We start from the raw sequence: 25,873 nt of genomic DNA, 5'->3' as shown, positions 1-25,873 counted from the left end.
TAATTACACGAATTAGAGAAGCATCACATGATTTTTCAAAGGGTGCCAATACTTTTATCCACCCCCTTTTTTAGGTTTGGTGTGGAATTGTATCCAGTTTGGCTTTAGGACAATTCTTTTTGTGTTTTTTTCATTGAAGACAAATTAAATGAAGAGAATAATACCAAAGAATTTGTGATTGCAATCATTTTCAGGAAGAAACTGAGTATTAGCTGACAGAATTGCAGGGGTGCCAATACTTTTGGCCAGCACTGTATGTACACAGTGACTGCACCAGCAGAATAGTGAGTGCAGCTCTGGAGTATAATACAGGATGTAACTCAGGATCAGTAATGTAATGTATGTACACAGTGACTCCACCAGCAGAATAATGAGTGCAGCTCTGGAGTAAAATACAGGATGTAACTCAGGATCAGTAATGTAATGTATGTACACAGTGACTCCACCAGCAGAATAGTGAGTGCAGCTCTGGAGTAAAATACAGGATGTAACTCAGGATCAGTAATGTATGTACCCAGTGACTCCACCAGCATAAGTGAGTGCAGCTCTGGAGTATAATACAGGTTGTAACTTGGGATAAGTCATGAAATGTACCATATTATGCACATTAATTGTCTTCGCAAAGTGTGGTTCAAGTATCTTCAAAGAAATATTCTTCTTTCATGCACAGGTGATTGAGAGTTTCTGGGTCACCATGTGTAGCGATCGGCTGCTTAGATTCCTATGATGGTTTTTGCTTCAGCCCTTAGGCAAATGAATCTGCATGATTTGCAATCTGGAGTTATTTGTAAATTTTAAAGTACGGTACTTTTTTTGTGAATTCACATCTTACACTAAGAATAGAACATCAATGTGTTTTCCAGAAAACCCCTCCAAGTGAAAAATATCAGTAAAGTCTAAAAATACTTTCACAAGTCCTAAATGGCACCGTTTCTGCATTTCATGGTATTACGTTAATTTACCAGTAGAAATCATCAATAATCATAAAAACTAAATGTATAGTGAAAAAACCCTCAGTAATGTGTATGTCACAGGTTTACTGCGACATAGAGGAGCCAGAAGACCGCAGCGTCTGATTCCTCCTACTCCTGCACTCATTAGAAGCCTTTCACCTTCATATTAAACGTTGCAGGTTTCTTTTAGCAGTGCAGGGGTTAATTTGCTGCTGACAGCTTTTAGAAGCTTCAGAGGTGATGCTCTCAGCTGTTCACTGCTAGCCACTCCCCGCTCCTATATATATACTGGGCTCTAGCAAGTAGTCATTGCCAGAGCTAGCTTCATGCTGCATGGTTAGGAGTGTGGTGGTTTGTTGTTTGAGAAGGCATTTGGTGGTTTCAGCTAAGACTGTTGCGTGGTTTAGGTTGTGCACAAATCCTCTCCTTCTCCTACTTTGGTTTTTCCCCATCCTCCACTCCCCAGTGTTAACCTCTGTTGTTTGTGCGCGTATATTTGTATGATTGGTATTTTCCTGTATCCGTGTTTGTATTACCTTGTTAGTCTGTTTTGTGTACTGCCATGCACTACTACTCCCCTCTTCCCTCGGTGGGGGAAGGGGACAGACTAAGGGCGGATTCAGGAGTTCAGATAAGGTACATGGCCCTGGCGTCTTCACCTTCAGAAGTAATCGAGGGAACAGGGCCAGCTAGGGCGCCACTAGCGTAAGGGACAGGGAAGTAGCCCCTGGTCCCGGGATACCTAACAAACAGAATCGTGACAGTGTGATGATAATCTAGAATTTAACCGGAAATGCGTGTCTCTGTCTGAAGGCTTTATAGACTGCGCAAGCGTGACACGCCTGCGCAGTCTGGCTCCAGACTGAAGACCGCATCGAGTCGTTACAGGTAAGAGGAGTGTATGGCACCGGAGATCGCGGTATGCTTAGGCACTGAATGCACACCTCGATCTCTGGCGCCATACTTACATACTTACCTGACCGGCAGGAGCGTTGCCGCGGCGCCTCTCTTCGCCGGAGACCGGGGCAGCAGTGAGCCGTCGGAATCGGCGCATGCGCATACCGCTATCCGGCGCCATTTTACTGAAGACACATTTGCAGTGTGTCTTCAGCAAAATGATGCCGAAAAGCGCGGTATGGACACGCGCATACTCCAGCGCCGCACTCCTCCTCCGGCAGAACAGGACACAGCAGCGCTGGAGCACAGGGAAGAAAGGTAAGTATAAGTGTTTATTTTTTTTGTATGTGTGCAGTGTGAAAGGCATGAGGGGTGCCATGCATACCAGGATTGGGGTGTGAGGGGGCCACGCATACCAGGATTGGGGTGTGAGGGGGCCACGCATACCAGGATTGGGGTGTGAGGGGGCCACGCATACCAGGATTGGGGTGTGAGGGGGCCACGCATACCAGGATTGGGGTGTGAGGGGGCCACGCATACCAGGATTGGGGTGTGAGGGGGCCACGCATACCAGGATTGGGGTGTGAGGGGGCCACGCATACGAGGATTGGGGTGTGAGGGGGCCACGCATACGAGGATTGGGGGATGAAGGGGCCACGCATACGAGGATTGGGGGATGAAGGGTTCTCGCATACGAGGATTGGGGGATGAGGGGTTCTCGCATACCAGGATTGGGGGATGAGGGGTTCTCGCATACCAGGATTGGGGGATGAGGGGGGCCATGCATACCAGGATTGGGGGATGAGGGGGGCCATGCATACCAGGCTTGGGGGATGAGGGGGGGCCACGCATACCAGGATTGGGGGATGAGGGGGGGCCACGCATACCAGGATTGGGGGATGAGGGGGGGCCACGCATACCAGGATTGGGGGATGAGGGGGAGCCACGCATACCAGGATTGGGGGATGAGGGGGAGCCACGCATACCAGGATTGGGGGATGAGGGGGAGCCACGCATACCAGGATTGGGGGATGAGGGGGAGCCACGCATACCAGGATTGGGGGATGAGGGGGTGCCATGCATACCAGGATTGGGGATGAGTGGGTGCCATGCATACCAGGATTGGGGATGAGGGGGTGCCATGCATACCAGGATTGGGGATGAGGGGGTGCCATGCATACCAGGATTGGGGGTGAGGGGTGGCATGCTTACCAGGATTGGGGGTGAGGGGTGGCATGCTTACCAGGATTGGGATGTGGGGGAGCCATGCATACCAGGATAGGGATGTGGGGGAGCCATGCATACCAGGATAGGGATGAGGGGCCATGCATACCAGGATAGGGATGAGGGGTACCATGCATACCAGGATAGGGATGAGGAGTGCCATGCATACCAGGATGGGGGTGAGGGGCCCATGCATACCAGGATTGGGGGTGAGGGGTGCCATGCATACCAGGATTGGAGATGAGGGGAGCCATACATACCAGGATGAGGGATGGGGTGCCATGCATACAAGGATGAGGGGTACCATACATACCAGGATAGGGATGATGGGTACCATACATACCAGGATGAGGGATGGGGTGCCATGCATACCAAGATTGGGGGATGAGGGGTGCCATATGTACCAGAATTGGGATGAGGGGTGCCATGTATACCAAATTTGGGATGAGTGGGCCATGCATACCAGGATTGGGGATTAGGGGTGTCATGCATACCAGGATTGGGGATGAGGGGTGCCATGCATACCAAGATGGGGGTGAGGGGCCCATGCATACCAGGATTGGGTATGAGGGAGCCATGCATACCAGGATTGAGGGTGAGGGGTGCCGTGCATACCAGGATTGGGGGTGAGGGGTGCCGTGCATACCAGGATTGGGGGTGAGGGGTGCCGTGCATACCAGGATTGGGGGTGAGGGGTGCCGTGCATACCAGGATTGGGGGTGAGGGGTGCCATGCATACCAGGATGGGGGTGAGGGGTGCCATGCATACCAGGATGGGGATGAGGGGTGCCATGCATACCAGGATGGGGATGAGGGGTGCCATGCATACCAGGATGGGGATGAGGGGTGCCATGCATACCAGGATGGGGATGAGGGGTGCCATGCATACCAGGATGGGGATGAGGGGTGCCATGCATACCAGCATAGGATGGTGGGGACAGGATGGGGGCAGCACAAATACCAGGATGGGGGCAGCACATACCAGCATGGGAGACCATATACCAATAAAAATGCTCGCCACCCGGGCGTAGAACCGGTTCCATAGCTAGTCACACATATGCACCACTGATTATCACTACTACAGATCTGTACATGCTAAGGAGCAGCCTGCAGCCCCCCTCCCGAGGGTAACATTATGGCCTGCAGCCCCCCTCCCCGGGGTAACATTATGGCCTGCAGCCCCCCTCCCCGGGGTAACATTATGGCCTGCTGCCCCCCTCCCCGGGGTAACATTATGGCCTGCTGCCCCCCTCCCCGGGGTAACATCATGGCCTGCAACCCCCCTTCCCCCCAGGGTAACATCATGGCCTGCAACCCCCCTTCCCCCCAGGGTAACATCATGGCCTGCAACCCCCCTTCCCCCCAGGGTAACATTATGGCCTGCAACCCCCCTCCCCCCCAGGGTAACATCATGGCCTGCAACCCCCCTTCCCCCCAGGGTAACATCATGGCCTGCAACCCCCCTCCCCCCAGGGTAACATCATGGCCTGCAACCCCCCTTCCCCCCAGGGTAACATCATGGCCTGCAACCCCCCTTCCCCCCAGGGTAACATCATGGCCTGCAACCCCCCTTCCCCCCAGGGTAACATCATGGCCTGCAACCCCCCTTCCCCCCAGGGTAACATCATGGCCTGCAACCCCCCTTCCCCCCAGGGTAACATCATGGCCTGCAACCCCCCTTCCCCCCAGGGTAACATCATGGCCTGCAGCCCCCCTCCCCAGGGTAACATCATGGCCTGCAGCCCCCCTCCCCAGGGTAACATCATCCCCTGCAGCCCCCCTCCGCAGGGTAACATCATGGCCTGCAGCTCCCTTCCCAGGGTAACATCATGGCCTGCAGATCCCTTCCCAGGGTAACATCATGGCCTGCATCTACCCCCAGGGTAACATCATGTCCTGCAGCCCCCCAGGGTAACATCATGTCCTTCTCTCACAGCACACGATCTTTCATGCTGTTTGCCTCTTACCATCACCACCAGGCACCAGGAGCTGCCAGCAGGAGGGAAGCATTGAAAGGCAGCACAAGACACAAGACCAGCAGGGAGGCGGAGCCAGCACTGAACTGCAGGAGAAGAAGACAGCTGGGAACACCAGGGGCTCTGCTTGAGGTGAGGTGAGTAAAGTAGACGTGGCCACGCAGAGCATGTTGCGTGTTCGCGTCTGCTATATTGTCATGCAGGCTGCGCACAAAACATTATAATGAGGACAATCTGGCCATAGCCCCCTCGGTCCCCGGGTTGTAGCCCAGATTGCCCTCATTATAATCCGCCATTTGGCAAATATTAAAAATTATTGTAATCCTAATTGACCTAAAACGGGAAAGGTTTATTCTGATTTCATGTCAGATATTGAAAAAAACATGCCTATGTGTCTTTTTATATAGTGTATGTTATCTCCTGGTTTCAACTGTACATATTCGCCCTCTCATATAATAATGTCCCCCATCCTGTAATAATGTCCCTGATCCTGTGCCCCTTTCCTGTAATAATGTCCCCCATCCTGGCCTCTTCCAGGTATAATGTCTTCATCCTGGGCCCCTTCCTGGTATAATGTTTCCCTTCCTGGTGTAATGTCCTCCATCCTGCATACAGAGATATGTCATAAAGTTCTGTTGCCGGCCACCACTAGGGGGAGCTCCCTGTATGCAGAGATACATGATAAAATTGGTGGCTGCAGACAGAATCTTATCATGCATCTCTGTATACAGGGAGCTCCCCCTAGTGGTGGCTGAGGGCAGAGAGAATCATATCATGTAACTGCTTTTTCCTTGCCAACCATCACATCAGTCTCTCCTCTCTACACCACAGTTTTACACAAAGATTTTGCACATGCCATAAAATCAGTAAAGAAAACCAGAGCGATCCAATGTAAAGTGCGGAAGGATGAATGTGTTTTATTGAACATTTCTAAAAAATAAAATAAAATCCAAATAAAATAAAATAAAAATACAATTTATAAATATTCTACATTTTTTTTTTTGTTCCCATTGATACCAAACCCTGATGTGAGCGCTGCACAGAGCAGTCTCTCCTCTTATCTTCCTTTTGGTAAAAAATAATCGGTATCTTTAGATATTTGTAGCGTTTCCCACATGCGGATTGTAACACTGACAAACGAGCGTTTGTTGAGTCATTTCTCGGGATAATGCAGTCATTTAGTTTCCATAAAGCTGTAGACAAGGCAACAAGACATGCAGAAGAAGAGGAGAGCGTCAGGGAGTGCACGGATGTGGCACAAGCAGGTTTTTGCAAAATTGTATTTAGCTCCTGTAAAAACAAAGCCATCGTGACCATAAACCACACCCACATTTGTGTGGCCACGCCTTTTTCACTCCCATATATGTGTGGGTCTCCACCCCTGAACATTCCTTTTTTTATCTAAAGATCCCTCTAGTGGTGGATGCAGGATTTGCAGGGGATTTGGAACTGCAGGCAGAAGGCAGAAAAATTGAATTAAAATAATTGGAATTATTATTAATCTATTTTATATGCTGGCAGGGCTGCCTCCAGGTATTGTTTCTGAGCTTCGTACAATCTAATCGTCAGTTAATAAAATCTAAAATTGTACTTCTAAAGCTTAACTGGGACATCCAAATCTGCTGTATGCATAAGTCTATACCAGCAATGAATAAACTGCACCCATAAATGTATACCAGCAGTGAATACACTGCACCCATAAATGTATACCAGCAATGAATAAACTGCATATACTAATATATACCAGCAGTGAATAAACCACATATACAGGTGCATCTCACTAAATTAGAATATCATCAAAAAGTTAATTTATTTCAGTTCTTCAAAATAAAAAGTGAAACTCCTATATTATATAGTCATTACAAACAGAGTGATCTATTTCAAGTGTTTATTTCTGTTAATGTTGAGGATTATGGTTTACAGCCAATGAAAACACAAAAGTCATTATCTCAGTAAATTAGAATACTTTATAACAACAGCTTGAAAAATGTTTTTAAAATCCGAAATGTTGGCCTACTGAAATGTATGTTCAGTAAATGCACTCAATACTTGGTCGGGGCTCCATTTGCATCAATTACTGCATCAATGCGGCAATGTGGCATGGAGGCGATCAGCCTGTGGCACTGCTGAGGTGTTATGGAAGCCCAGGTTGCTTTGATAGCAGCCTTCAGCTCGTCTGCATTGTTGCATCTGGTTTCTCTCATCTTCCTCTTGACAATACCCCATAGATTCTCTATAATAGATTCTCTATGGGGTTAAGGTCAGGCGAGTTTACCGGCCAATCAAGCACAGTGATACTGTTGTTTATAAACCAGGTATTGGTACTTTTGGCAGTGTGGACAGGGGCCAAGTCCTGCTGGAGAATGACATTTCCATCTCCAAAAAGCTTGTCGGCAGAGGGAAGCATGAAGTGCTCTAAAATTTCCTGGTAGACGGCTGCGGTGACTTTGGTCTTGATAAAACACAGTGGACCTACACCAGCAGATGACATGGCTCCCCAAACCATCACTGATTGTGGAAACTTCACACTAGACCTCAAGCAGCTTGGATTGTGGCCTCTCCACTCTTCCTCCAGACTCTGGGACCTTGTGGAGTGTGTCAATGATTGCCTTCTGGACATCTGTCAAGTCAGCAGTCTTCCCTGTGATTGTGGAGCCTACTGAAATAGACTAAGGGACCTTTTTGAATGCTTTGGAAGCCTTTGCAGGTGTCTTTTGTTAATTATTTTAATTTACTGAGATAATGACTTTTGTGTTTTCATTGGCTGTAAGCCATAACCATCAACATTAACAGAAATAAACACTTGAAATAGATCACTGTTTGTAATGACTCTATATAATATATGAATTTCCCTTTTTGTATTGAAGAACTGAAATAAATTAACTTTTTGATGACATTCTAATTTAGGGAGATGCACCTGTATTAATATGTACCAGCAGTGAATAAACCACATATATTAATATGTACCAGCAGTGAATAAACTGCATATATTAGTATACACCCTTAGTGAATAAACTGCATACATTAGTATATACCAGTAGCGTGGTTGTCAGAACCGTCTGATAAACTGCAGACTGAGATGCTTTATGACAGATATAGCCACAGTGGACCACCTTCATTTTGTGCATGATACAGTACTAAGTGTACTGTCATGATTCCAGTCCTGCATGTTGGACCTAGAATGACTCGGTGTTAAAGTGTGGAGATTCACATAACTGTACACAATAGATGGTATGCATGTAATATCTGTGGAGGGCAGCGGCTGGTGATACCCATCCTAATGCCACATAACAGGGAAGCAGATGAAAAGCTGCCATGCATTACCCTCTGCAGTATCGCCGCCAGCCTGGCAAATCATTTCTGTAACAGAGTGTGTTAGCAGCCGAGAAGTCACACTGGTGCTAGTGGGGTGGGTTCAAGTCAGATGACGCAGATTCATGTCATTAATTCCTAACACTATAATAAGTAAATGGCTGGGCTCTTCCCTGCATTAACGCCGCAGATGACGCCAGGTCCCAGCCCGCAGCCATCAGCGGCTCTGTACTGAATTATACTAGACAGGTTAATGGGAATTGTGCATTGTTCGCCATGTTGGCTGCGTACCCTGTGCTGCACATTCGCTGTAGACTCTGCTGTCAGGTTACATCGCATTTCACTCCGGCCAACACAAAGTTTCAGGTCTCCTGCACCTGACGGGTCGGTGACGTCACTGTACAGGGTCCGGGCTCGCAGAACATCATTTATAGTAACCCTTTCCTCTTCCAATAGCCATAAGTTTTTTACTTTTCTATCCCTCCAGCCGTATGAGGGGCTTGTTTTTTGCCGGCTTGTTGTAGTTTGGATCAACTCCATTTATTTTACCGTATCATGTACTGAAAAACGCAGCAAAAATTTCCAAGTTCGGTGAAATGATGAGGAAAAACCCCAAAATAATTCCACCTTTTTTATTTTAGGTTTTATGACTCTCACAGTGCGGTAAAAAGGACCTGGTAATATAATTGTCCGGGTCACTACGAATACAGCGATAACAAACTTGTTACGTTTTTATAAATAACTTAATGGTTGAAAAAAAAAAAGTAACAACTTTTTTTATTCTCTATTTTTTATTTATTTTTTTTTCTTCCCGCATTTAATTTGAAGTTTAAATCCAGTTTTATTTTACATTTTGATCGGACGTTTACAGACGCGGCGATACCAAGTACATTCATTTTTTTATTTATTTTTGAACTGGGAAAAGGGGGCGATTTAAACTTTTATACATATGTATCATTTTTTTACTTCATTTTTTAGTACCATAGGAGACTTGACTCTGCGATCATTTGATCACTTGTTTTATGTACTGCAGTACTACAGAACTGGAGGATATTGGAAAATGATGCAGGCTGGACATCAAGATGGCGATGACACTGGCCCACTCCCTTTGGCTCATTGCCTATGGCTGCTGGAACCCCATGCAATTGGACCATTTAAAAGCTGCTGTCAGAGATAGACAGCAGTATTTAAATGGCTAAGCAGCCGCGGTCGGTGCAAGCTTTGGTTGCCACTGTATAACGCAGCACCTGAGCCCGGAAGGAATAAACGAGGCTCAGAGTTTATTATTGAGTTCAATGCAGTGAGCTCCCCCTAGTGGTGACTCTAGAAGAACAGATTCTAACTGGTGCAAAACTACAAGTCCCAGCATTAATTGCATTCAGGAACCCAAATATTAACACATCTCCACATGCCAAAGACAACGTTCTGCAGCCCAGGATTTAATAGGGGTTCATAACAACATATGCACAATGCTGCTACCATCCCGAAAATCCACTGCATCTGCGGCCAGTGTGAACGGCCGCTAATGCAACAGCTTCACCGGCTCTGTACAAGACCTGACTCCCGGAAGGACTTATTGCCCGCTACTGGCTCGTTACCAAGAACTCCAATCTCATCCAATGCTCATTAAAGAGGTTGTGCAGGAGTAGAAAAACATGGCTGCTTCGTCTAAGAATAGTGCCACCCTTGTGTCAGGTTGTGTCTGAGATTGCAGCTGAACCCCATTTATTTCAATCCCAGACAAGACCCGGGTGGCGCTGTTTCTCTAATCTTAATCAACACCACCTTTTTGTTAATTTGCGCGTCCTACCTGAAACATCGTAGTCAGAGACAAAAGACTGCGACTTGCAAACGGCGATCAGATGGCAAAAGAGCCAACATTACTGCTGATCCTCAGCTCTCTATAGGGTTCCTTTTATGATGAAAAATTCTGCAGCAAGATCTCTGCTTGCTGTCAGTAAAATCTCCAAGGTGCACGGCGTGTTTATGTCCTTTTCGGCCTTGGTCAGCATCAGTTTGTAGCCACTGAACAATGTTTCCATTTACTAAAAGCAAGCAGAGATCTTAAACTGTGAACTAAAAAAGGCAATTGGTTAATTGGTGCCTATGCCATTATTCTTGTCCTGCCTTTCTTTTTGCACTAGCCGCTTTTGCGTCCAGACTATTTTTGATGACTGGTGTAAAGATGCTTTTTTTTTTTTTTGTTTATGTACTTTAAGAGTAAAATGTTGCATACTCGCCCTCCACTATAATAAATATATATTGTTTTGTACTCCGCTAGGGTACTGGAGTATCATTGGATGAAAATTTTTGCAACATTTTGTAAAGTCTTAAGTGATGATTTAGCCAAAAATATCTAGACAATGAAAACTGGGCAAATGCAAAAAAAAACCTTACAAGGGCTGAAAAAAAAACCTTTGTACAAAAGAGGGTGCAAAAATAAAAATGCCAAAAGTCAAAAATTTTACTCCAAGAAAAGGCGCAAAAAGATGAATCAGGGGTCTGCTAGAAATGTGCAGAACTTAATTAAACTTTATTTATTGTCTGCAGCCAGTGCCCCCTCCTCAATAACCCAGCGCCGACTCTCAGTGATGTCACTGATCACGTGGTCTGGGGTCTGGACTCAGCCAGCCATAACTTTATCAGAAACCTCAGGATGGGACGAGCCAAGAATTTATATACAAAGCCGCGCAGATAAGAGCCAGCCCAGTACTGGAGCCATCTGCGGTATGTACAAGACCTCCGCAGCAGCAAAGCTCAGCCATACTGGCCCCAGAATGGCAGTCGCACTGCACCCCTGGCGCGGCCATAGTCTTTGGCATTCTGTTTGATGCCCTTCAATATCACACATCGGTGGTCCTAAAACTATCGATAGAGGGTCCTAGACCACAGCTTTGTAACAGGTCGCCGGTCTACATCCAAGCTTTACCCAGTATATTACATTCATAACGGTCTTATCCAGCAGCAAGGGAGTTAAACGGTGTATAATAGGAACACTGAGGTACATACATATATAATGCGCTTGCGTCTCAGGACCCCGTGGGGCTTACGTACCAGGCAGATAAAATGAAAAATGGGGTCTTGTTTTGGCAACGTTCCAGTGACGGAGATCAACCCCCGCCAGAATTGGCACATTCCTTCAGAACCCAGTATGGACTACTGCCACCATCATCCAGTGCGGATAATGGATTGATTTTTCAGGTTTGCTTACTGCCCAGAATGCAATTGCTTATTTTGCAATTCCCTAATATATTCAATGCCTTTTCCTGATCGAGCGACCCGATGATTTCAGATACTGCATCGTCCAGTCTGTGACTGATGGGAAATCTGAATTCTACTACAAATCCTGTAGATCATAGGGAGTTTTGCTAGAAAGGCAACTCTATAAATATCCCCAATGTAGTCCCTAAAAAATATAATATTATATTACTTTGGCAGCCACACGAGACAATGATGGTCTGCTGTGCTGCTGTCACAATAATTTTATTTATGAAGGTTTTGTTTTTGGGTGGACCAGACTTCTTCATTTCTTACATTTCATAGGTTTCTTTTCTGCTGCAATGAAAAACCCCAAAATTACTGTACCGCCACCACCACAGGTAAGTCAGGTACAGCCGTTCTCATTAGCAACCCTTGTGGATACAGTTAGGTACTGCATACATATATTTTATTTTATTTTGAAAAAAAAATTTCAGCTTAAAAAAAGAAACCTACAAAATATAAACCAAACGCTCCTTTTTTTTTTTTTTTTTTCATTCTAAAACACTCCTTAGGGAATATTTGTAATTTTTTGTTCTGCAGCACACAAAAACATCAGGACAAGAAAATCATAAAAAAAAATAAATATAAATAAAATTACAAATTTACTTTGAAAGTGACCTGATACAGATTCGGTACCTTTTTCTCAACCCTCTATTTTGCATAAAGTAAAAATGCGTTAATGTACCGTGAACAAAAAAAAAGTGAATCGCAGCCAATATGACCCCAATCAGCCCCAGAAGCTTGTGACACAACAAATACATAAAAAATAAATAAAAAGATATGCTATACATATATGTATAAAAAAATCACATATTCACAAAGAAAAAAAACACAATTCAGCATGGTGGACACCGCCCCATGGCGGCTGCTCGCTGCTCATCCCTTTTTTTTTCCCAAAAAGTCTTTTTTTTGTAAAATACTGCATGAGTGGGACGGCCTCGTCTGTAGTCTCTGACGTTGTTCCTTACCATCCTCCAGGGGTACAGTTTGAGGATTTGTGAGGTCTGGGGTGGGGTCCTTGGTCCTGGAGATTAGGGCCAGCTCTTCCTTGTGATTAAGCAATCCTCCCCGAATGCAAGATAACACAAGAAGCAGCAAGAAGGAGACGGGATGCTGTAAAAACTGAAGCATGGCGGGTACCCGGGAGCACAGACAGATGCTGCAGCGCCTCCTGCCGGCCGCCAGCGCTGGGCGAAGGTGGTCGGGAAAAAGAGGGCATGTTAACATGGGCATCCTCGTCCTGGCGCTGTATGGGAGTGATTGATAAGAGGGAGGTAAGCTGCTGACGTTAGTCTGGTGGCACAGGGAAGATACTCTTTACCCGGGGCATCTGCAAAAGAGAAGGAAAAAAAACACAAAAATGAGCATGAATTAAAATTAGGCACACATGACATCACTTAGGCGGCTCATCTGGGTGTCAGATTCAATGGTAACGGTGTAGTGAGCCAATAAGACAACCAATACATTGCCTACAGCAGCAAGGGAGACGGTGGCTGGCAAATCCCGCTGCCATTAGGGTCAGGCGACCGTGGTGTGTCAGACTACACACAGGTTACAGGGGAGCATGGGACATGAAGAACACAGCTGCTTTCTTCCAGAGTTAGCGCCACCTGTGATCATGGGCAGTGCCAGGTATTACAGTCCAGCCCTGGACATATTTACCGACAGTCCCGATATTCCTGGAATAATCCAGCAAATCTGAAAACAAAACTGGTGCCGTTTACGCAAGCTCTGCTGAAAACGGCATTTTGGGGGTATTCCTGGGGCGATGGGTCTAATATTGGCCACTTTTGGGCAAATTCTGATTCGCGTTGAATTCTAGACACAACCCATGGGAAGGACAGCTGGAAACTTGTCCTGCTGTCACAGCTGATGGGTTGTCAGTGTAGCTTTATCAGTCTAGCCTTTATCTGCAAAGCCTCAGCACAGCACAGACATGGGTGCAAAGAGGGCAGTCTAGATCATTCTCCCTCAGCTGGGACATGTATCATATACAATCCCAGCATCTGGATGGGAAGAATTCTATATTCATTCACTGACAGCATGCAGAGATCCTAAAAACAGGGTTTTTTTAGAAAATTTCTGAACTTTATTTACATAAAATGACCAACACGGAGCAAACGATCAGACATATCGAACTCCAGCAGCCCAATCCCTCTATCGCCTGTATTTGTCATTAAGGCACAGTCAGGCGACCCCCATAAACTTTGGATCATCAGATAAGCATGGGTGGCTTCCTGTATATGTGATGAATATAGCAGGGCTCCATTTAGTCACAGTGGTGCTCCGAACACCAGTAATGGTGCAGCGCCCCCTCGTCCTCAGGACGCTCACATATCCCGGTGTACAGAGATTCTCAATGATTCATCCCCATCCTCGCTGAAACCCTGCATCCGACACAACTGTCCTAGAACTGAGATTCCCAGAGCAGCGGATACAGCGGCCCCTGTAATGTGCGACACAACCCGGGCCGGGACTACTGCATCCAATCTGACGTGACAAGATGCTGCAGTTTTAGATACAGAGCTCAGTAAATAGTATCACACAGGATGGGATTAGATACAGCAGAATGTATCATACAGGATGGGATTAGATGCACCACTCAGCAGTCTTTGGAGAGCCTTACTGTAGGACAGATGATCGCAGTCTATTAGTTCTTATCAGCCGCCCCTCTTATAACGCTCCAGTACTGATATATCCTCCAGGCATTACATCATATGTGACTGATATCAGCCCCTCTTATAACGCTCCACTACTGATATATCCTTCAGCCATTACATCATATGTGACTGATATCAGCCCCTCTTATAATGCTCCAGTACTGATATATCCTCCAGATATTACATCATATGTGACTGATATCAGCCCCTCTTATAACGCTCCAGTACTGATATATCCTCCAGACATTACACCATATGTGACTGATATCAGACCCTCTTATAGCGCTCCACTACTGATATATCCTCCAGCCATTACATCATATGTGACCGATATCAGCCCCTCTTATAATGCTCCAGTACTGATATATCCTCCAGACATTACACCATATGTGACTGATATCAGCCCCTCTTATAACGCTCCACTACTGATATATCCTCCAGACATTACACCATATGTGACTGATATCAGCCCCTCTTATAACGCTCCACTACTGATATATCCTCCAGACATTACACCATATGTGACTGATATCAGACCCTCTTATAACACTCCAGTACTGATATATCCTCCAGACATTACATCATATGTGACTGATATCAGACCCTCTTTTAATGCTCCAGTACCTATATATCCTCCAGACATTACACCATATGTGACTGATATCAGACCCTCTTATAACACTCCAGTACTGATATATCCTCCAGACATTACATCATATGTGACTGATATCAGACCCTCTTTTAATGCTCCAGTACCTATATATCCTCCAGACATTACACCATATGTGACTGATATCAGACCCTCCTTATAACGCTCGACTACTGATATATCCTCCAGACATTACATTATATGTGACTGATATCAGACCCTCTTATAATGCTCCAGTACTGATATATCCTCCGGACATTACATCATATGTGACTGATATCAGCTCCTCTTATAACGCTCTAGTACTGATATAACCTCCAGACATTACACTATATGTGACTGATATCAGCCCCTCTTATAACGCTCCAGTACTGATATATCCTCCAGACATTACACCATATGTGACTGATATCAGACCCTCTTATAACACTCCAGTACTGATATATCCTCCAGACATTACACCATATGTGACTGGTATCAGACCCTCTTATAACACTCCAGTACTGATATATCCTCCAGACATTACACCATATGTGACTGATGTCAGCCCCTCTTATAGCGCTCCAATACTGATATATCCTCCAGACATTACACCATATGTGACCGATATCAGCCCCTCTTATAACGCTCCAGTACTGAAATATCCTCCAGACATTACACCATATGTGACTGATATCAGCCCCTCTTATAACGCTCCAATACTGATATATCCTCCAGACATTACATCATATGTGACTGATGTCAGCCCCTCTTATAGCGCTCCAATACTGATATATCCTCCAGCCATTACACCATATGTGACTGATATCAGCCCCTCTTATAACACTCCAGTACTGATATATCCTCCAGACATTACACCATATGTGACTGATATCAGCCCCTCTTATAGCGCTCCACTACTGATATATCCTCCAGCCATTACATCATATGTGACTGATATCAGCCCCTCTTATAGCGCTCCAGTACTGATATATCGTCCAGACATTACACCATATGTGACTGATATCAGCCCCTCTTATAACGCTCTAGTACTGATATAACCTCCAGACATTACATCTTATGTGACTGATAACGTCCCCTCTTATAACGCTTCAGTAGTGATAGAACTTATTATGGTACTTTGTGTTATGGCTCTGCAGCGCCCCCTTGTGGTGATGCTATGGTTACTGCAATGCACAGAGAGTCCTCCTTTCTTGGTCTTGGGTGGTTTCCTCTGGTTACTGTCACCAGTGTGATCTTTTCCTGGGGATTTCACACCAGTGTTATGTAGGACAGCTCATAGTGTGACATGGAGCTGTGAATGCCGGGCGGCTGCTGATTCCCAAGGGAGGCGCAGATAAGACAGGGACTGCACCAATACCGGAGGAGACCTGACAACTCCTGGGCTGCTTTGTACGGCACGCTGTAGTCAGCAGCATGGCCAGAAATCTGCATTATAAGAGCAGGACCCCATTCCCTGACATCCACAATGGGAACTTCTGGTGCAGAATCCATACAGTTGATGCAGATTTTGCTGCAGATTGGGAAGTGGATCTCTGCAGGATAATATTATAGGATCATCGCTCCTTGGCGTAACTCCGCAATAGAAGGGGGAATTCCGGTGCCGTTACACGAGGTCCACAGTAGCACCCACACCCTCTATACTCGCCCCATTAGCAGAAGTGCATTGCAAGTGATACCAGAGTTCCTCACTGTAAACCCCTTCCCCTGCACCACAGGGCACTAAGGAAGTGCTGAAAGGAGTTGCTGGAACTTATAGTCCTACAGGAGGTACAATAATAGTGCAAGTCCAACCAGGTAGCGGCACGGTCTCAACCAGGTAGCGGCGCGGTCTTAGACTGCACAGTGCTGCATGTTATTAATACTGTTATTGTATTCTGTAATCCGGCATCTGATAGTCCAGAAATACAACGCGTCCTGCAGATGTTCCCATTACAGGATGATAATCTGGATTCTCTCAATCCCAGGCACCAGTTATGATAAGTGACTTACACACAGTGGCGGTTGGCGGTCCCTATACCAGCCCGTCATATAGCGATAGTGCTTGCACAATTGAGGGGTCTGCCTTTGATCCTTCCTGAAACTCCTGCAGGGTGAGTTTACCATCTGAGTTCTGGAAAGAAAGTGCAAGAAGGGTTAATATCAGCCCCTGATGGAACATATTCACATGAGGCAGATTTCTCATTCATCTGACGTTTTTTTTTTGGAGAGTGGGATTTCCGCAAGCACCATTCAGGAGCGTAGAAACTTCTGAGAGAAGTCTCCCCATCGCTTCTCTCACCTTGTCCATCATCGCAAAGATCCGGTCTACCCTCTTCTCTGGGGTGTTCTCCTCCTCGGGAAGCTCCACTGTGTTCCCCTGCAAGGAACAGACATATTAATGTGCAACTCCTCTAGGCAATCTCCCCCATATACAGTACTGTTCATCAACCCTGGAGTCCCCCTTTACATATAGTCTGTGACAATATAATGTAAGAAGTAGCTGACATGGAGGGTGAGAAGTATCAGGTCATGTCCAGCGCTGGGGACTATAACAAGCATGCAGAGTATTGCAGGAAAGCAATCAGACGGTATCTGCACGGGGGGCCCCGGCAGCGAGAGGGTCTGGGAATCTTACCACCATCTGGTAGATAGCGTCCACTATGTCCAGCATCTCGTTCCGTGTGATGTAGCCGTCATTATCCAGGTCGTAGAGTTTGAAAGCCCCTAGAGAAAGAGAAGCATGGACCCAGGAGATCAATCATCTGAGGAGCTGGCGGGACAGTCAGACAAGTGCAGACACCAGACCTCATCACTGACGCTGCTAGTGCTCTTGTGGGTGTGGCTTAGCAGGGGGCGTGGCTTACAAGACAAATTTACTATAATTTGTGGTTTTTATTCATGATGGAAACCCTAACTCAGATGTGAATAGAGCCGCAGCCATAGTGGTGGCTGCCACCTGAAAAAGTCCATGAGTTGCTGACCAAATGGAACGAGCTCACATACTAATGCAGTGACATAATACAATAATGCAGTGACATCAAATACTAATGCAGTGACATCCCATAGTAATTCAAAGACATTCTATAATTCAGTGATATCACATACTTATGCAATGACATCCTATAATAATGTGGTGACATCCCATACTAATGCAACATTTTATAATGCAGTGATATCACATAAAGATAAAGTGACATCCCATACTAATGCAATGGCATCCTGTAATGCAGTAACATCCCATACTAATGCAGATACATCCCATACTAATGAAGTGACATCCCATACTAATGCAATGGCATCCTGTAATGCAGTAACATCCCATACTAATGCAGTGACATCCCATACTAATGCAGTGACATCCCATACTAATGCAATGGCATCCAGTAATGCAGTAACATCCCATACTAATGCAGATACATCCCATACTAATGCAATGACATCCCATGCTAATGCAGATACATCCCATACTAATGCAATGACATCCCATACTAATGCAATGACATCCTGTAATGCAGTGACATCCCATACTAATGCAGTGACATCCCATACTAATGCAGTAACATCCCATACTAATGCAATGACATCCTGTAATGCAGTGACATCCCATACTAATGCAGTGACATCCCATACTAATGCAGTGACATCCCATACTAATGCAATGACATCCTGTAATGCAGTGACATCCCATACTAATGCAGTGACATCCCATACTAATGCAGTGACATCCCATACTAATGCAGTAACATCCCATACTAATGCAGTAACATCCCATACTAATGCAATAACATCCCATACTAATGCAATGACATCCTGTAATGCAGTGACATCCCATACTAATGCAGTGACATCCCATACTAATGCAGTAACATCCCATACTAATGCAGTAACATCCCATACTAATGCAGTGACATCCCATACTAATGCAGTAACATCCCATACTAATGCAGTAACATCCCATACTAATGCAATGACATCCTGTAATGCAGTGACATCCCATACTAATGCAGTGACATCCCATACTAATGCAGTAACATCCCATACTAATGCAGTAACATCCCATACTAATGCAATGACATCCTGTAATGCAGTGACATCCCATACTAATGCAGTAACATCCCATACTAATGCAGTAACATCCCATACTAATGCAATGACATCCTGTAATGCAGTGACATCCCATACTAATGCAGTGACATCCCATACTAATGCAGTAACATCCCATACTAATGCAGTAACATCCCATACTAATGCAATGACATCCTGTAATGCAGTGACATCCCATACTAATGCAGTAACATCCCATACTAATGCAGTGACATCCCATACTAATGCAGTAACATCCCATACTAATGCAGTAACATCCTGTAATGCAGTGACATCACATACTAATGCAGATACATCCCATACTAATGCAATGACATCCCATGCTAATGCAGATACATCCCATACTAATGCAATGACATCCCATACTAATGCAATGACATCCTGTAATGCAGTGACATCCCATACTAATGCAGTGACATCCCATACTAATGCAGTGACATCCCATACTAATGCAGTAACATCCCATACTAATGCAATGACATCCTGTAATGCAGTGACATCCCATACTAATGCAGTGACATCCCATACTAATGCAGTGACATCCCATACTAATGCAATGACATCCTGTAATGCAGTGACATCCCATACTAATGCAGTGACATCCCATACTAATGCAGTAACATCCCATACTAATGCAGTAACATCCCATACTAATGCAATGACATCCTGTAATGCAGTGAAATCCCATACTAATGCAGTGACATCCCATACTAATGCAGTGACATCCCATACTAATGCAGTAACATCCCATACTAATGCAGTGACATCCCATACTAATGCAGTAACATCCCATACTAATGCAGTAACATCCCATACTAATGCAATGACATCCTGTAATGCAGTGACATCCCATACTAATGCAGTAACATCCCATACTAATGCAGTGACATCCCATACTAATGCAGTAACATCCCATACTAATGCAGTAACATCCTGTAATGCAGTGACATCCCATACTAATGCAATGACATCCTGTAATGCAGTGACATCCCATACTAATGCAGTGACATCCCATACTAATGCAATGACATCCTGTAATGCAGTGACATCCCATACTAATGCAGTGACATCCCATACTAATGCAGTAACATCCCATACTAATGCAGTAACATCCCATACTAATGCAATGACATCCTGTAATGCAGTGACATCCCATACTAATGCAGTGACATCCCATACTAATGCAGTAACATCCCATACTAATGCAGTGACATCCCATACTAATGCAGTAACATCCCATACTAATGCAATGACATCCTGTAATGCAGTGACATCACATACTAATGCAGTGACATCACATACTAATGCAGTAACATCCCATACTAATGCAGTAACATCCCATACTAATGCAATGACATCCTGTAATGCAGTGACATCACATACTAATGCAGTGACATCCCATACTAATGCAGTGACATCCCATACTAATGCAGTAACATCCCATACTAATGCAGTGACATCCCATACTAATGCAGTGACATCCCATACTAATGCAGTAACATCCCATACTAATGCAATGACATCCTGTAATGCAGTGACATCCCATACTAATGCAGTGACATCCCATACTAATGCAGTAACATCCCATACTAATGCAATGACATCCTGTAATGCAGTGACATCCCATACTAATGCAGTGACATCCCATACTAATGCAGTAACATCCCATACTAATGCAGTGACATCCCATACTAATGCAATGACATCCCATACTAATGCAGTAACATCCCATACTAATGCAGTAACATCCCATACTAATGCAGTAACATCCCATACTAATGCAATGACATCCTGTAATGCAGTGACATCCCATACTAATGCAGTGACATCCCATACTAATGCAGTAACATCCCATACTAATGCAATGACATCCTGTAATGCAGTGACATCCCATACTAATGCAGTAACATCCCATACTAATGCAGTGACATCCCATACTAATGCAGTAACATCCCATACTAATGCAGTGACATCCCATACTAATGCAGTAACATCCCATACTAATGCAATGACATCCTGTAATGCAGTGACATCACATACTAATGCAGTGACATCACATACTAATGCAGTAACATCCCATACTAATGCAATGACATCCTGTAATGCAGTGACATCCCATACTAATGCAGTGACATCCCATACTAATGCAGTGACATCCCATACTAATGCAGTGACATCCCATACTAATGCAGTAACATCCCATACTAATGCAGTAACATCCCATACTAATGCAATGACATCCTGTAATGCAGTGACATCCCATACTAATGCAGTGACATCCCATACTAATGCAGTAACATCCCATACTAATGCAATGACATCCTGTAATGCAGTGACATCCCATACTAATGCAGTAACATCCCATACTAATGCAGTGACATCCCATACTAATGCAGTAACATCCCATACTAATGCAGTGACATCCCATACTAATGCAGTAACATCCCATACTAATGCAGTAACATCCCATGCTAATGCAGATACATCCCATGCTAATGCAATGACATCCCATACTAATGCAGTGGCATCCCATACTAATGCAGTGACATCCTATAATGCAGTGACATCCCATACTAATGCAGTGACATCCTATAATGCAGTGACATCCCATACTAATGCAGTAACATCCCATACTAATGCAGATACATCCCATACTAATGCAATGACATCCTGTAATGCAGTGACATCCCATACTAATGCAGTAACATCCCATACTAATGCAGATACATCCCATACTAATGCAGTGACATCCTATAATGCAGTGACATCCTATAATGCAGTAACATCCCATACTAATGCAGATACATCCCATACTAATGCAGTGACATCCCATACTAATGCAGTGACATCCCATGCTAATGCAATGGCTTCCTGTAATGCAGTAACATCCCATACTAATGCAGATACATCCCATACTAATGCAATGACATCCCATACTAATGCAATGACATCCTGTAATGCAGTGACATCACATACTAATGCAGTGACATCCCATACTAATGCAGTGACATCCCATACTAATGCAGTAACATCCCATACTAATGCAATGACATCCTGTAATGCAGTGACATCCCATACTAATGCAGTGACATCCCATACTAATGCAGTAACATCCCATACTAATGCAGTGACATCCCATACTAATGCAGATACATCCCATACTAATGCAGTAACATCCCATACTAATGCAGTGACATCCCATACTAATGCAGTAACATCCCATACTAATGCAATGACATCCTGTAATGCAGTGACATCCCATACTAATGCAGTAACATCCCATACTAATGCAGTGACATCCCATACTAATGCAGTAACATCCCATACTAATGCAATGACATCCTGTAATGCAGTGACATCACATACTAATGCAGTGACATCCCATACTAATGCAGTGACATCCCATACTAATGCAGTAACATCACATACTAAAGCAGTAACATCCCATGCTAATGCAGATACATCCCATACTAATGCAATGACATCCTGTAATGCAGTGACATCCCATACTAATGCAGTAACATCACATACTAAAGCAGTAACATCCCATACTAATGCAGTAACATCCCATACTAATGCAATGACATCCTGTAATGCAGTGACATCACATACTAATGCAGTGACATCCCATACTAATGCAGTAACATCACATACTAAAGCAGTAACATCCCATGCTAATGCAGATACATCCCATGCTAATGCAATGACATCCCATACTAATGCAGTGGCATCCCATACTAATGCAGTGACATCCCATACTAATGCAGTAACATCCCATACTAATGCAATGACATCCTGTAATGCAGTGACATCCCATACTAATGCAGTGACATCCCATACTAATGCAGTAACATCCCATACTAATGCAATGACATCCTGTAATGCAGTGACATCCCATACTAATGCAGTGACATCCCATACTAATGCAGTAACATCCCATACTAATGCAGTAACATCCCATACTAATGCAGTAACATCCCATACTAATGCAATGACATCCTGTAATGCAGTGACATCACATACTAAAGCAGTAACATCCCATGCTAATGCAGATACATCCCATACTAATGCAATGACATCCTGTAATGCAGTGACATCACATACTAATGCAGTGACATCCCATACTAATGCAGTAACATCACATACTAAAGCAGTAACATCCCATGCTAATGCAGATACATCCCATGCTAATGCAATGACATCCCATACTAATGCAGTGGCATCCCATACTAATGCAGTGACATCCTATAATGCAGTGACATCCCATACTAATGCAGTGACATCCTATAATGCAGTGACATCCCATACTAATGCAGTGACATCCTATAATGCAGTGACATCCTATAATGCAGTGACATCCCATACTAATGCAGTGACATCCTATAATGCAGTGACATCCTATAATGCAGTGACATCCCATGCATGTCCGGCGATCACTTACATCTCAGCTTCTCATCCAACGTGCCACGTGAAGTCACCGACAAGGCCTGGATAAATTCTGCAAATTCGATCTTCCCATCCTGCAATAATAAACTTGTCGTTACTATCCATAATAAATGTTACATACAAATGATTCCAGAGGTAAAACACTACAAGTCCAATCATCTCCACTTGAACTCTACTGATGCCTGAGTCACAGTAAGGCCACGGCCCCACTATCAGTATTTGGTCAGTATTCGGTCAGTATTTTTTCTCAGGAGTGGGAGCCAAAACCAGGTGAGGAACAATCAGAAAAAAGGTATAATAGAAACAAGTCACTGACTCTGCATTTATCACCCACTCCTGGTTTTGGCTCCCACTCCTGAGAAAAAATACTGACCGAATACTGATGGTGGGGCCGTGGCCTAACGATTATATCAGGCAACTGCAAAACTAGAAAATCCCTAGTGAATTAAAGAACTGAAGCCGGCAGCGTGTGATCATAGCAGAACTGGCGGGGAGTAGAGGACTACATATCCATTGTCTTCTCTTCAGGTGGTAGACGGCTGGTGACTTACTTTGTTCTCATCAAAAACGTTGAAGACAAAAGTGGCAAATTTTGTGGGGTCTCCAAATGGGAAGAATTGTTTGTAAATCTTCTGGAAGCCGGCGGCGTCCAGCTGACCACTAGGACAGTCTTTGATAAAGCCTTTATACCTGCAGGATGAAGAAGAAGGAGGATTACACCCATTGTCTTACAGAGCGACAATACATGCAGGGACACGGAGCTTGCAGATGGGGGTATTGCGGACCCTATTCCATATACAGTGGCATGTAAAAGTTTGGGCACCCCTGGTAAAAATTACTGTTATTGTGAACAGTTAAGCAAGTTCAATATGAAATGATCTCTAAAAGGCCTAAAGTTAAAAATGACACATTATCTTTGTATTTTAGGTAAAAAAAAAAAATATTGTACTGTTTTACATTTTAAAAATTACAAAAAGGAAAATGGGCCGATGCAAAAGTTTGGGCACCCTTGGAGATTTGTGTGCCCAGATAACTGACCAAGGTTTCAGACTTTAATTAGCCTGTTAGGGTTATGGCTAGTTCACTATCATCGTTCGAAAGACCAGGAGATGCAAATTTCCCAGCTTTATAGAAACCCAGCCTCCTCTAACCTTGTGCCAAAAAAGACAGCAGTCATGGGTTCTTCTAAGCAGTTGCCTAGCACTCAAGTTACCTTTTCCTCAGTTCAAAATGTAATTAAGTAATGGCAGTTAACAGGCACAGTAGAGGTTAAGATAAGGTCTGGAAGACCAAGCAAAATTTCAGTGAGAGCTTCTCGTAGGATTGCTAGACGGCAAATCAGACCCCCCACCCACCCCACTTCCCACTTGACTGCAAAAGACCTTCATAAAGATTTAGCAGACTCTGGAGTTGTGGTACATTGTTCTACTGTTCAGAGACACCTGCACAAATATGGTCTTCATGGAAGAGTCATCAGAAGAAAACATCACTTGCATCCACACCATAAAATTCAGCCTCAGAAGTATGCAAAACATCATCTAAACAAGCCTGATGCATTTTGGAAACAAATTCTGTGGACTGATGAAGTTAAAATACAACTCTTTGGCCACAATGATCAAAGATATGTTTGGAGAAAAAAGGGCACATAATTTCAGGAAAAGAACATCTCGCCAACCATTAAGCATGGGGGTGGATCAATCATACTTTGAGGTTGTGTTACAGCCAATGGCATTGGGAACATTTTACAGGTAAAGGGAAGAATGGATTCAATGAAATTTCAACAAATTCTAGATGCAAACATAACACCATCTGTAAAAAAGCTGAAGTTGAAAAGAGGATGGCTTCTACAAATGGATAATGATCCTAAACACACGTCAAAATCCACAATAGACGACCTCAAAAGGCGCAATCTGAAGGTTTTACAATGGCCCTCACAGTCCACTGATCTGAACATCATTGAAAATCTGTGGCTAGCCTCAAAATAGCAGTGCATGCAAGACGACCCAGGAATCTCACAGAACTGGAAGAATTTTCTATGGAAGAATGAAGTAAAATCCCTCAAACAAGACCTGAAAGACTCTTGTCTGGCTACAAAAAGCGTTTACAAGCTATGATACTTTCAAAAGGGGGTGCTACTAGGTACCAACCATGCAGGGTGCCCAACTTTTGCATCGGCCCATTTTCCTTTTTGTAATTTTTAAAATGTAAAAAATGAAAATATATATTTTTTGCCTGAAATACAAAGGAAATGTGTTATCTTTAACCTTAGACCTTTTAGAGATCATTTAATCTTCAACTTGCTTAACTGTTCACAATAACAGTAATTTTGTCCAGGGGTGCCCAAACGTTTACATGCCACTGTATATGGCCCGAGTGACAGGCTCACTACATAATATAAGGCCATACAGA

General features: G+C 44.3%; 1 protein-coding gene across 1 annotated transcript in view; it reads right to left on the bottom strand.

The window, feature by feature from the left end:
- Positions 1 to 9,116: 9,116 nt before the first annotated feature.
- NCS1 (neuronal calcium sensor 1) overlaps positions 9,117 to 25,873 on the bottom strand; it is a 58,136-nt gene continuing 41,379 nt past the window's right edge. Inside the window, exons 3-8 of the mRNA XM_073640734.1 lie at positions 24,016 to 24,154; positions 23,460 to 23,538; positions 17,550 to 17,638; positions 17,214 to 17,291; positions 16,925 to 17,045; positions 9,117 to 12,953 (exon numbers count right to left, since the gene is read on the bottom strand). Coding sequence (XP_073496835.1) covers positions 16,947 to 17,045; positions 17,214 to 17,291; positions 17,550 to 17,638; positions 23,460 to 23,538; positions 24,016 to 24,154 — 484 coding nt within the window. The 3' untranslated portion in view covers positions 9,117 to 12,953; positions 16,925 to 16,946. The remainder of the gene's footprint in view (positions 12,954 to 16,924; positions 17,046 to 17,213; positions 17,292 to 17,549; positions 17,639 to 23,459; positions 23,539 to 24,015; positions 24,155 to 25,873) is intronic.

This window comes from Phyllobates terribilis, unplaced genomic scaffold, assembly GCF_046119375.1.
Source record: "Phyllobates terribilis strain yellow unplaced genomic scaffold, ASM4611937v1 Scaffold_7__3_contigs__length_470593459, whole genome shotgun sequence".
NCBI lineage: Eukaryota > Metazoa > Chordata > Amphibia > Anura > Dendrobatidae > Phyllobates > Phyllobates terribilis.
Note: the sequence above shows the minus strand (reverse complement) of the source record. Positions and strands in the feature narration are given on the sequence as shown.